Source organism: Leptonychotes weddellii, chromosome 15 (genome assembly GCF_054177405.1).
Source record: "Leptonychotes weddellii isolate Sample4059 chromosome 15, ASM5417740v2, whole genome shotgun sequence".
NCBI classification, from domain to species: Eukaryota; Metazoa; Chordata; class Mammalia; order Carnivora; family Phocidae; genus Leptonychotes; species Leptonychotes weddellii.
In genome coordinates this window covers 40,958,428-40,970,630 of record NC_138383.1, presented here as the reverse complement: position 1 = coordinate 40,970,630, position 12,203 = coordinate 40,958,428, and the positions used below count along the sequence as shown (strand labels likewise).

General features: G+C 49.0%; 1 protein-coding gene across 1 annotated transcript; it reads right to left on the bottom strand.

Annotated features, from left to right (window-relative positions):
• Positions 1 to 793: 793 nt before the first annotated feature.
• USP22 (ubiquitin specific peptidase 22) lies at positions 794 to 10,230 on the bottom strand. The gene is made up of 6 exons (XM_081805614.1): positions 10,077 to 10,230; positions 7,164 to 7,277; positions 5,192 to 5,293; positions 4,734 to 4,903; positions 3,642 to 3,789; positions 794 to 941 (listed from the first exon to the last, which is right to left on the bottom strand). Exons 2-6 carry the CDS (start codon positions 7,264 to 7,266, stop codon positions 832 to 834), a joined length of 633 nt encoding a protein of 210 aa, XP_081661740.1. The 5' UTR covers positions 7,267 to 7,277; positions 10,077 to 10,230; the 3' UTR covers positions 794 to 831.
• Positions 10,231 to 12,203: the final 1,973 nt, after the last annotated feature.

Here is a 12,203-nt window from a genome sequence, read left to right as displayed (position 1 = left end):
ACGACGGCGTCTACATCACAGAAAACTGGGTGCGTGACCCAGGCAGAACCGCTCCCCTCCCGGTATCTCCTCTGTCCTCTACCAACTGCACGCGGGAATCCAGTAGAGGTTCCGAAATAACTTGAGTGGATCGTGACCAGGATTTTTTAAAACCCTGAAATGGAAAAACACAGAGGAGTGTGCACTGAGGTCGAAAGGGAGGGTTCTTGCAACCTCACTGATCCATGCATCCTCCTCCTGGAAATCAAAGCTCTGCACGCTGAGCAAAGCTGTGAACAATCAGGGACACTAGTCTGGAGAACATGGGAAAGGAAACCATGACATGAAAAGCAACACACTTTGGAGAATGGGTGCCAAGGATCTGCACACCGGCCCAGGTGTGCACGGGAAAAAAGATGGCCCCGGGGACCTGCAGCACTCGGGGCGACCTGCTCCTCCTCTGTGAGCCTCCTGTACGGGAGCTGATTTATCTCAACACGTTCAATGGCTTGGCTGTTTAACCTCAGCTCGTCCCGCTCCACGGTCGGTTGCCGCAGAGGCTCCTCTGTAAGAGCCATACCACCTACGCTTCCCCACATCACCGAAGAGCCAGAGCCGTGGGGGGCACGGACTAAACTTCTGGCTCTAAGTGTTAAAACATCTAAAACCTGCTCAAAACACAGCAGTTTTGCTGGCTGAACATGTCCCATGATGTTCCAAAAGCAGCACCTAGAACCAAGTCGGTCTCCCGGGCAGGACCTGGGGTCCCACATCACGGTCTGGTCAGCACAGCGCAGACGGCCTCTCGCGTTCCAGAAGAACGCTGGGTGCCGTGCGGGAAGCCTCGCACACTTACTGGCAGACTTGGCAGGTGACGTCCGACTGCAGCCCGCCCGTGAAGATCTGGTCTATGATGCAGTTGCAGTGGTTGGGGTTGTTGGCCTTCTTCCCATTATCGTCACCTGGGGAAAGATCACAGCTGTGGGATTTGCATCTGTGCCCCGAGTCCACAAGCTTCCAAGAGCCTCGGGCCCAAGGCGTGAGGCCATTCACCTACAGAGGCTGGTTAAGCCGAAGTGCCGAAACTTTCACGAGGGCACAGGAGGACCCTTATTCGAACAGGGAGACTTGGCAGGAAAAGAGGAAACAACCCAGCTAGCATATTTTAAGTGTGCTTCTCTTTCTCCATTCCCTAAGATCCGCTTGGCTTCTACGTAGATACCATGATGTAGCTAACGCCCAGTCACTGGGGAGAGTCACGGATTCCCCTTCCCCCACAGAACAAATGAGCGGCCCTGCCGTGGCGGGGCGCCCCACGCTGCTTCCCCCCTCCGCGGCACAGACACGGCGCCCCGACTTCAGAAAGCGTCTCTGCAGGACTCCCGTTGGTCTGTTTTCCCCATCAGCTCCTGCAGCCTGCAACTTCACGAACAGCTCTGCTTTCTTAAGCATTTGCACCTAGATAAGTACCACTCCGATCCTCTCTAGTTCAACACAGGTTTTATATATTCGGGGCAAATATACAAATACAAAGCTTACACGCTGGAACACAATACATACTAACATGTATCGCAGATACATACTATAGAACTTTCATTCAACCAGACAAAGGAGATAGACTGTGTTTATCTGTACATATGTTCCTCCTCAAACAAGTGAAATTATTACCTAGGAATAAAGAATGCCCACTAAGTCTTTTGACAGCAAATCGCCTAGAGAGATTAGGGAGAAAATGCTACCCAGAAAGATTTCAAGTTCATGGGACAAAATGTCAGAATACAGGAAAATACATATAGGAAACCACAAAGGAAAATAAGCCAAAAGATACCGGATGCTCGCAACCACATAAAAACACGACCCAGCCAAGTGAACTAGCAAGGCTGAAGGAGAGATTGGAACACCTGCTTTTTTTTTTTTTTGAAGATTTTCTTTATTTATTTGTCAGAAACAGAGAGAGAGGGAACACAAGCAGGGGGAGTGGGAGAGGGAAAAGCAGGCTCCCCGCTGAGGAGGAAGCCCAATGCGGGACTCGATCCCAGGACCTTGGGATCATAACCTGAGCCGAAGGCAGACACTTAACTGACTGAGCCACCCAGGCATCCCGGAACACCCTGCCTCTGACGAGACATTTCTTGTGACGTGTGCAATAGAATTACGTCAGAGAAGTGGATCATGATCATTGCATCGTGTTTCTGTCAGATGAACGTTTTCCCAGCAATGCATTTGAAGCAGCTGATTTTTAGGACAGACTAATGCTGGTTACAGAAGTCTCGTGATTATCCTCAAGTGCTCGGGATGATAATTTAATGGTCTTACACAGCGGCTCTTTTCGGTTTGTATGTTATACTTCATACTAGGAAACCAAACCTCACCTAAGCTATTCAGCACCGTGTATTTGGCTCCTCGGGTGAGCACTGAAAGGATGTATAGGTTTTTCAGGAGAAAAACACTTAAGTACACAAAAAAGCCAGAACCCAAAGCCCCGACAGCTGATGAGAACAAGCCACCTTATTCGGAGTCTGGCTGGCCTCAAAGTTGGGATGTCAGACCTCACAGGGCATTTGGGAGAGCAGCCCCGTGACTGCAGAAAGGCCGAGCAGGAGTCCTGGGGAACAGAACTGTGGTCCAACAGAATCACCGACAACCCGCCGGTCCACCCCAGAGGCCACAGGTAAGCAGGTAACTTGGTCACCCCGACACATGTCAGCTACACCTGAGTGTCTTCCCTGAACCGGCCCATGAGCATCACCGGGGACCCAGCAGGAAAATGCTGAGCTCACTCCACACCCAGCAAACAGAAGCAGCAAAGAGCCCTCCAAGGGACTGTGACCCATCACGGTCAAGAATCCTCCTCAGCTGATCCTGGGTCAGCACACTTGGGCGTAGGGCCTTCAGACTGGGAGCCCCGCCATGGGGAGGGCAGGAGGGACCCGCGGTGGCTTGTTATTCAGTCCTAACCTCCTGCCCCGAGCCCGAAGAGCTGCTTCCCCCATCCCCTTCCCCAGACTATCCAAACCCACCCACGTCTGAGACCCCTGGGGGGGCCACCCCCCTCTGGGAGCCCAGCTGTGGGACAGAAGCCAAAACCCAGCGAGGTCCTGAAAGAGACTTTAAAAAGACCTTGGCTGGACCCCAAAATGAGCGTGACTTAGGGTAAGGGAAGCACTGGCGAGCGTGCAGGTCCAGTTTTGTATTCTCAGCTCTCTCTGGCGACTTTAGCGCCATGATCGGTCCTTCTGGAGACCCCACCAGGGGTGGGAGCCAGTGTTGATGGTTCAGCTGCATTTCGAGCATATATGGAATTTTCTGGCGTGTCAGGGGCCAAGTAACCCGGAGGAGCCGCACACCAGCTCCCTCACAATCAGTCCGAGAGGAAGCCGGCAGCAGAGGACTCGAGACAAAGGCCCGTCAAGGACGGAGACCTCTGTTCACTGCTACGGGTTTTACAGGACCACCCGCCATGCTCTTCCCTTCCCAGCAAGGTCGGAAGAGGACACCCCAAACCACTTCCTCCTCTCTTAAACTATGAAGAACCTCTCTGGGGTATTAATGGGGAAAAACACCACAATTAAAACACAAGTGCGCTGAGTCCCCCGTGGTGGTGTTCGAGAGCGCCCCCTATCCCAGGCGGGGGGCATGGCGGAACCGGGGCGGAGCCGCACCTTTGCAATGCCGGTGGAGGACGTCCAGGGCGGCGATGAGGAACTCATGCGCGTCCTGCTGTTCATACCCCGCCAGGTGCCGCGCGTGAGTCCACACCAGGTGCAGCAACTTGTAGGGGATGTGGGGGGAGCGGTGCCCCGAGTAGAACTGCTCACCGACAGGGAGAGGAGGAGAAAAACTGTCAGGAGTAAGTACTACGCTCTGAACACAAAGCACACACGATAAAAAAAAAAAAAAACCTGTAACAACAGCCTAGAATTTCTTGCGGGTACTCGGACAAAAGGATTGTTTTACTCCCACCGCCCCCCCCCTTTTTTTTTTTTAAATGTATTTTCATGTGGACTCCCTGGACTTTTTGAATCTATCATTTTGTCCCTTCCCACTGTCGGTTTTCTACAGAGAAGCCAAAATGAGGAATGGGGAATGCCCGATGCGGACACAAGGTGGGCGGCGGGCACGAGGCTGCGCTCGGAGGTACTGAAGAAAGCAGACGAGGCCGAACCCGCCGGCTCCTCTGCTGGGCCCCTGAAGCACATCTGGGTCCTCTCGGCAGCCACGAGGCAGGCGCCGGCCCCGATCTGTAGCTGGGCAGCCTCTTCGGTCACTAGGTGTGGGGGATCCCGCACAGGGACGCCTGAGCCCAGGCCTGAGCTGTCCCGCTGTGAGTGCGGCCTAGGCCCCAAGCAGAACAGAACCTGATGTGCGGGGCGGAGGGCCACCAAGACAGGTGCTCTAGTGGAGCACACTCAGGCCTGGCAAGAGAAGACAAGGGCCACTCTCCTTGAGAAGAGGACGGCAGACAACGAGGAGGATGAAACGAGCACGACATCTACAGACAGAGGTCTTCCACCCATTGCGCCCCCTCCGAAGGGCTCTTTCTCATCCTCCAAGTCAGCACCGTGCCTCCAAGTGATGCCAACAGTCCCTAGCAATTCCCTTTGGAAAAAATGTTCCATAAGAAATGCATGTATTATTCCCTGTGCAAGGTTCCAGAAACCTGCCTTCCTTTATTATGTGGACTTGACTTTTATTTAAAGGAAAAGTACAAGCGGTCACAGAAACGGTAGGCTGCCCACGCCAGCAGCGCTCACCTCCTGAAACAGCGACGACATCTCGCAGACCAGACACGAGCTGGGGGTCTGCATCTCACACCGGTGCCTGTCGGAGAGGAAGAAGTCTCGCAGGAGCGGCGTGTGCGTGAGCGCCTGGACGATGCAGTTCATGAAGCAGGTGTTGCCAAGGTTGATCAGCCCCCGCAAACCTGGGCAGAATAAACTTGAGTCTTCTTACAGGACAGACCGTCAGAGCCCCGGGGCAGGGACCATTTCCATCCATCACCATGAGGCCCCCCAAGCCTACCCCAGCTGCCCCCGTCCCCGGAGCACAGGTGTTCCAGAAGTTGGGGGAAGGGGGAATGATGAACGACTTATACAAGGGCTTAAGGAGAACCGTGCTATGAAATCCAGCTGTTTACATCGACTTTTAAACCCAGAGAAGCCAGCCTTCCTGGCAGAACAAACCACTGCTCGGGGCACTGTCGCCCACCTACCTATGGTGCAGTTGGAGGTGATCTTTCGCCTTTTCGGGTTGTGTTTCAGCAGTTCAAGCTCCCGTTTGGTGGGTTCCCAAGTTGAAAACTTCTCCCCAACGCCTAAGTAGATGGAAAACAGTTCCCGGTGCCATGAGCTCAGTTTTCATCAAGTGTTTGTAAATAAAAGCAATGGTGATAGAATACTTATCAGCTTGTATTTCAAAGAGGGGCAGCCACAACACGAGGTCTTTGTTGAACCGTATTATATTGCAACGGGCTAAAAACACTTAGGAGGAGTTTCTTTTAGAAAATGTGTGGTGGGGCGCCTGGGTGGCTCAGTCGGTTAAGCGTCTGCCTTCGGCTCAGGTCATGATCCCAGGGTCCTGGGATCAAGTCCCACATCGGGCTCCCAGCTCCGTGGGGGGTCTGCTTCTCCCTCTGCCCCTCTCCCACTCATGCTCTTGCTCTCTCAAATAAAAAAATTCTTTAAAAAAAAAAAAATGTGTGGTGAATAAGCGGTTTCCTGTGAGAAAGGCAACACCTCCAATTAACGCTACCGTAACGCTAATGCCAAGATGGGGATTTTTTGCAAAGCCTTTAATCCCTGAGTAGCGAGACTGCACCAGACCCGGCGGCAGATGCTACACTTGGCACTGAGATGAGGGGTCTCCCGTGAAAGAGTGAAAGCACAGGGAGAAAACGCACTCGCTGAAAGTTTGAAAATACATCGTGTTGAACAGCTGTACCCACAAAAGATTTATACCACAGACAATGGTGCAGATGCTAATTGTCACAATTCATCTTAATACCTACTTGTTCCATGTAACTTAAAATTTCTGCAAAATTCAATGACCTTTAAAGACATACTATCTCACTGACACCTGAAGTTGTAGAATGATTTTATTTTTTTAAGATTTTATTTATTTACTCATGAGAAAGAGAGAGAGAGAGAGGCAGAGGGAGAAGCAGGCTCCCAAGGAGCAGGGAGCCCGATGCGGGACTCGATCCCAGGACCCTGAGATCATGACCTGAGCCGAAGGCAGACACTTAACCATCTGAGCCACCCAGGCGCCCTGTAGAATGATTTTAGAAGAGTTGTTTTATTCTGGGCCATGCATTTCTTAGCTCCTGTGGGTGAAATGTTCTTCCCAGAGAAATAATATATTCAGACTTAGCTGCAATGTTACTAAATTTTTGAGGGAGAAAAGAATAGGAAGTTGGTTAGACACTGTTCTCCAGAAAAGATGTGTTACATACAAACAATTCTGATCACAGAGAGCCCGTTTCTATTGTTCCATTCTCAAAAAACAGGGTTGTTTGAAAGCAGAGCTATTAAGGCCAAAAAGTGTAAAGCAGATACTGGGTTTCTATGTTCTCTCTGTAAACAGTGAAAGCTCTGCTCACTGAGTGATGCTCACTAGTCAAGTGGGGTAAACTATACCTCCTACTGTTGTAACCCTTTCACTGTTACAGCATCTGCTGGAAATGAAAACTAAAAAAAATCAAGGAAACAAAAAAAGAAAGAAAGAATAGGGAAAACAGCCGCATATTGTTGTGTGTATCCCAGACTACGCATCCCATGAAGGCACGTGTGAGCACAGGAGCATCTTTATTCTAATGAGGTGACTCCCAGTGGGCTCCTGGAGGGGGCTGGTTGCCAGAGAGACCACACCATGAGGAGAAGCTTGGCATTTTCAGCCCTCCTCCCCTGGCCCCCTGCAGAGGGCGCCTGCCCACCTGTCTGGCCAGTCACCTCACCTGCTTCTCCCGGATCCTCAACTGGCACCTACAGGGGGAAGCAAGCAGCTGTGAGGGTTCTTCCCACCAAATCAAGACCCAACCTGCAAAAACCCAGAGGCTATCCTATCTCCCGACCCTGACTTTCTCCCTAGATATTGATCTTTCTCTTGATAAGCCCTGCCCTTGACAGACACGAGGGAATGCACGAGTAGGAGCCAAAGCAGGCACATAAATCTAGGCAAAACCAAACCTTGCATTTTCCAAGCTTTCCGTTGCTCCTCTTTGGCAATGATTTCCATGTCTTTGTCATATATGTAGTCCTGACACAAAAAGCAGTAGATCCCTCCATACATAAGCTCTATGGCTGAAAAGAGAAAGGGGAAAAGAGAGATCAAATTGAATTAAAAACTTTAAGGTAACGCTTAATAAGGCCACAAATGAAACATCTAAGTGTTTTAGATATTTTACTGTTTCCACCATTCCCCTACTCTCAAACCATAGAAACCTCTATTTATAAAAGGATTTTACCTCCCACTTCAGACTTTTATCCTAAGCAAGTGAGGTATGTGTACTTTCCCTGGAAGCTCAGGACTTTCGAGGCTGAGGAATCTGAGAATGAGAGGTGTCACATCCATATTTTACAAAGGACCTCAAGTATCAGGAAGCTCTATTCTCTGAAAAGAGTGGTATTTAAAACAAGGAAGGGGCACCTGGGTGGCTCAGCCAGTTAAGCGTCTGCCTTGGGTTCAACCCCCCCCCCCCAGCTTGTGCTTATCTTCTCTCAAAAAAAAAAAAGGTAAAATTGTCATAGAGTATGATCAGCTCAGAAGGATTCTTAGCCACCTGACATGCATAACTGTGTTTTACTACATCTAGAATTCCTGATATGATTACAAAAAGGAATGCCACAGCTATTTGCCTACTCTTACTTTGACAGTGGTAAAATATCCTCTACCCAGGCAATCTTCACTTCTTGACCCACAGAGCTGACTCCTGCCCACCTGTGAGTGGGTCTTATGCATTTTCTCAACTGCATCATCTATAAAAACTGGCTCTTAGTTACTTCAAGAAAGTAAGATAAAATCCTTTAATTTAAGCACCTGGAAGAAAGGTGTCTCAATTCAACAATTAAAAAGAATTTTTTTCTGGCTCGGGTTCACCAAGCAATAGAAGATGTCTGAGAGGCAATGCAGCATAAAGAGCACAGATTTAGAATAACTGGGATTAAGCCCGGCTCTGCCGCTTACTAGTTACGCACCTCTGATAAATTACTCCACTTCCCCGAGCCTCAGCTTCCCCTTTGGTAATAGTGATGGTAACAGCACTAAGAGTTCACAGGTTTGTGTGGTGATTTTGTAACTTTACAGTACACCTAGTGCGTGGTAATGTCTTCATACATCACAGTTTGTATCGTATTCCGGGTCTTCAGTTGCCAGGACACATCAGTAATATTGTGGGGGATCTTTAAAGTCCTCTAAAGCAGATGTATTAAAGCTCAATTGAAGAATCCCATACCTACCCCTTGCCTCTCACCCAAAACTGACAAAATTCCCACAAATTCTTTGAAAGTCGCCATCGAAGCTGCTGCAGAGAGCTTGGCTGCTGCCCCTTGGCACCGCGTATGCCTTGAATGGGATAGTTCCTGGCATGGGATACCAAAGCCCGAGACAGACTACAATGAGGATGACAGGAGTTTTCAGGAAAGCAGAGGCATTCAATAAAAAATATGCCAAGCAAGTTACACAGCGGGCTCTGAGCTCAGTGGGGAGTCTGCGTGAGATTCTCTCTTTCCCTCTCCGTCTGCCCCTTCCCCCTTCTAATAAATAAATAAAATCTTTAAAAAAAAAAAAAAAAAGAACTGGATCTTCCTCCCATTTCAAGGTTTTGTTTCTGAAAGCAAACTTTCTAAAACTTATGCTTTCTAGCAAAAGTAGACGCAGACTTTATCAGTCAGGTGGACGAAATGAATAAATTTCTGAAGTGATTTTTATAGATGACTCTGGGTAATAGCAAGATTCTTCAGAGAGCTTTTTTAAGTGCAAATAGATTTCCAATTTTCCATAACCCTTTAACCCCATGAAATCACAGCCCAGGAAAAACAGCAGAGCGGCCTACGTGGGTCTGGTCCGAGATGCAGACATGGCAGGAATACTCTTCATTTATATTGTGAAAGCACATATCTACATTAAGTAAATGCTAGATAATTTTGTCACATCCATACTGTCCCAAGCAGTGTCTTTTCCATCTGGTTAGCCAATTTAAGAGATCACTGATGACCTCATTCCTCCGTGGGACATAATTCATGAGAGCACCTTCAGCAGCATTAGCTCTCTTTCCAAAAAGGCCAACCAGCTCATCACCACAACTTGAGTCCCTCGTTCCAAGCAGGCTTTTTACGAGCGCTTGCTGTGAGTTCTTAGTTACGAGTGTGGCAGTCCAAGAGGGATGACTCAGTTAGTACATTCCATTTCTACTACCAAAAAAGGCCTAAAAAGATCTTTAACTGGAATCACTGAGCCCCCATGAAGTTTCTTTGGCTTGGACCTTTTGAAAGTGATTTTCTTAAGGACAGCCTAAGAACCTCACCATCACTGAAAATATTATTCTGAAGGAGAGAAACATTTAAGGCGCACAGTTAGAAATAAAGCCAAGGACAAAACTTTTGCTTTCTGTAACTTCCAGAATGTGTGACAGTTGGAACTTGTAAGTATAAGAAACATAAATTTATCTTGACGCCACAGTGCTGTTAGCCTTTTCACGACTCTGTGTTATCGAGAACAGTGAAAATCCATTATAGAAAGCGATAGAAACCACCCAGCTGGGCTGTCAGCCATGCTGACATCAATAACCCAACCCTGCATCTAAGATCTCTCTTGGTGAATTTTTGCCTCATTGAGGGGAGAAGGCTCTGAGGTTGCATTAAAGAAAGAGCTGAACAGTGGGCCTTCGTTAATTGATCATTTCAGGTTACATTAAATACTAACTTCAACTCCAGTGCCTGAAGGCAGGCTAGGTGCATAATCCCTTTGAGTCCTGTGTATTTCACCACCCCCGGACTTCCACAAGGATTTCGGACCGGACCCTGGGAAGAGTGGTGCTGGGAGCCGCAGGCCAGGGAACAGGGGGCTGCTGCGCCAGGGAGACGCGTCGGAGGGCGCCTTACCCAGGTTGTGCCGCTTGGACTTGGCGTGCTCGTGGATATGCTTCTTTGTGAAGCAGCCAAAGAAGACACAGTGTAGGCAGGAGTGAAGCCTGTTCAGGTGGACGCCACAAACGTGACAGACGCACGACTTCGCCTGAAATTGAGAGCAGAGAATTAGAAACCAGGCGTTCCCGGACAGAAAGTGGTCAAGCAAAGAGATCCACAACCGACACGGCAGGGGGAGGAAAGGACATCACAGGGTATCATGGGTCTCACTCAACAAGAGATCTCTTTGTAATCCTTTCAACTGTTCCAAAAGGTACTCTTGGCTCATTTGGCTCAGAACTAGCTCCACGTAAGAAAGCTCAAGCCCACGGTCGCAGCTACCAAAACCCGGAAGTGGCTCAGATGTTTACCACATGAGCTTCAGGAGCCCTCAGTCCCTGCTCGGTCCCGACGGGGTGCCGCCCACCCCCTAGTCTCCTTCCCCATCCCACACCAGCAGCTCACAGCCTAGCCACCCTTCCCGTGGACATCACTGTACATTTGCGATCCCAGGTCACAGGACCACAGCCAATTTACAAGCCATCATCAACCAGCAGAGAGGGACATGAGTCAAAGTGATACAGAAGAACTAGAAAAAGAAAGTTTGATGCCAAGAGTTAGACCACAGAAACCTAAAATTTTAATCTCAGCCACTGCGAGCAGTGATAATTCTTACACACCCCAACCACCCAAGACCACCACTGTTTTCTAGCCCAATATGACCTCTGCACTGCAGCAGTGACTATAAACTCCCTGCAGATCATCAAATTGAATTTCCAGCCTCTGAGAGGACACCACGGTGTCGGATTTTCTTCTGCGGTGATGGGTGGGCAGGAAGCAGGGGGATGAAGGCCAGGAGGAAATAAACAGGGTACGGGGAAGGGAAGGTTAAGACAGAAAGGGCTGCCAACACGAACATAGCAACCCCCCGCTGCATGCACTCTAGACGCTGGTGCCGCGGGCCTTCAGATGATGTACCTCATTCAATGCTCACAACCACCCGCTGGGGAAGGTTCTGGGCTCTTCTGACATCTGAAGAGTTACTTAGGTGTATATATGCTTGTGACCTTTGGGTGGGTGGGTGGGTGTGTGTGTGACACAGTTAGAATGGGGACTAGGACCTGCCTAACCCCAGGAGGCCCCTCAGCCTGGAGGCAGCCCCTCCTAAGCTTCACTCTGCACACACAACATCAAATCAAGTGCCAAGCCCAGGGGTGACAGGCTGTGCATTCACCTAGAGTGGGGGGCATGGAGGGAGGAGAGGCTCTGGGGACCGGGCTCAAACCATATTTACATAAAACACAAATCATCGTTTTCACCTAGATGGTAACTGCCTAAAGGGAAGCTGTGTGGGGACACTGATAACTCTGTCAGCCTCCAGAGGAGGAAGAACCGGTGCAGAGGAGTTGGCCAGGGAGAGTACAGGGCCACATGCTCCTCAAAGACAAGAGAGCCCTGCGGCCACAGCCCAGAAGACAAAACAGACAAGCTCCTCTCCCTGGCCCACCCCCACCTCGTGCACTCTCAGGCTCTCGCTCTCTCTCTCTCAAATAAACAAATCTTTAAAACAAAAACAAAAATAAATGCCGCCGTAGTATAAATAGTTGTATCATCTATTGATTCTTCTAGTGATAAATCCAAGAAATTAAGTAACCGTAATTGCTTTTAGGAATACAGGGGACATTTCTAAATTACATATACAGTTGTATTTGATGTAAGCAAATGATACTTTCAGGTATCATGGAAAATTTCCCTTTGGCTATAAATATTGTAAGCAACAGATTCCTGAAGATTCGTAGTAACCACCACGAGCTAGACTCCATTTACTATTCACTACAATTACAGATACAAAGAATGGGAAAAGATTAAGAGGTGTCCTTTATTTTTAATCACTCAGGATATTTTTAAATTTTTTTTTTTAAGATTTATTTATATTCCAGAGAGAAAGAGTGTGCACAAGCAGGCAGAGGGAGAGGGAGAAGCTGGCTCCCTGCTGAGCAAGGACCGTGGGATCATGACCTGAGCCAAAGGCAGTCGCTTAACCAACTGAGCCATCCAGGCGCCCCAGTCAGGATATTTTAAAGGCATTAAAATGGCATAAAG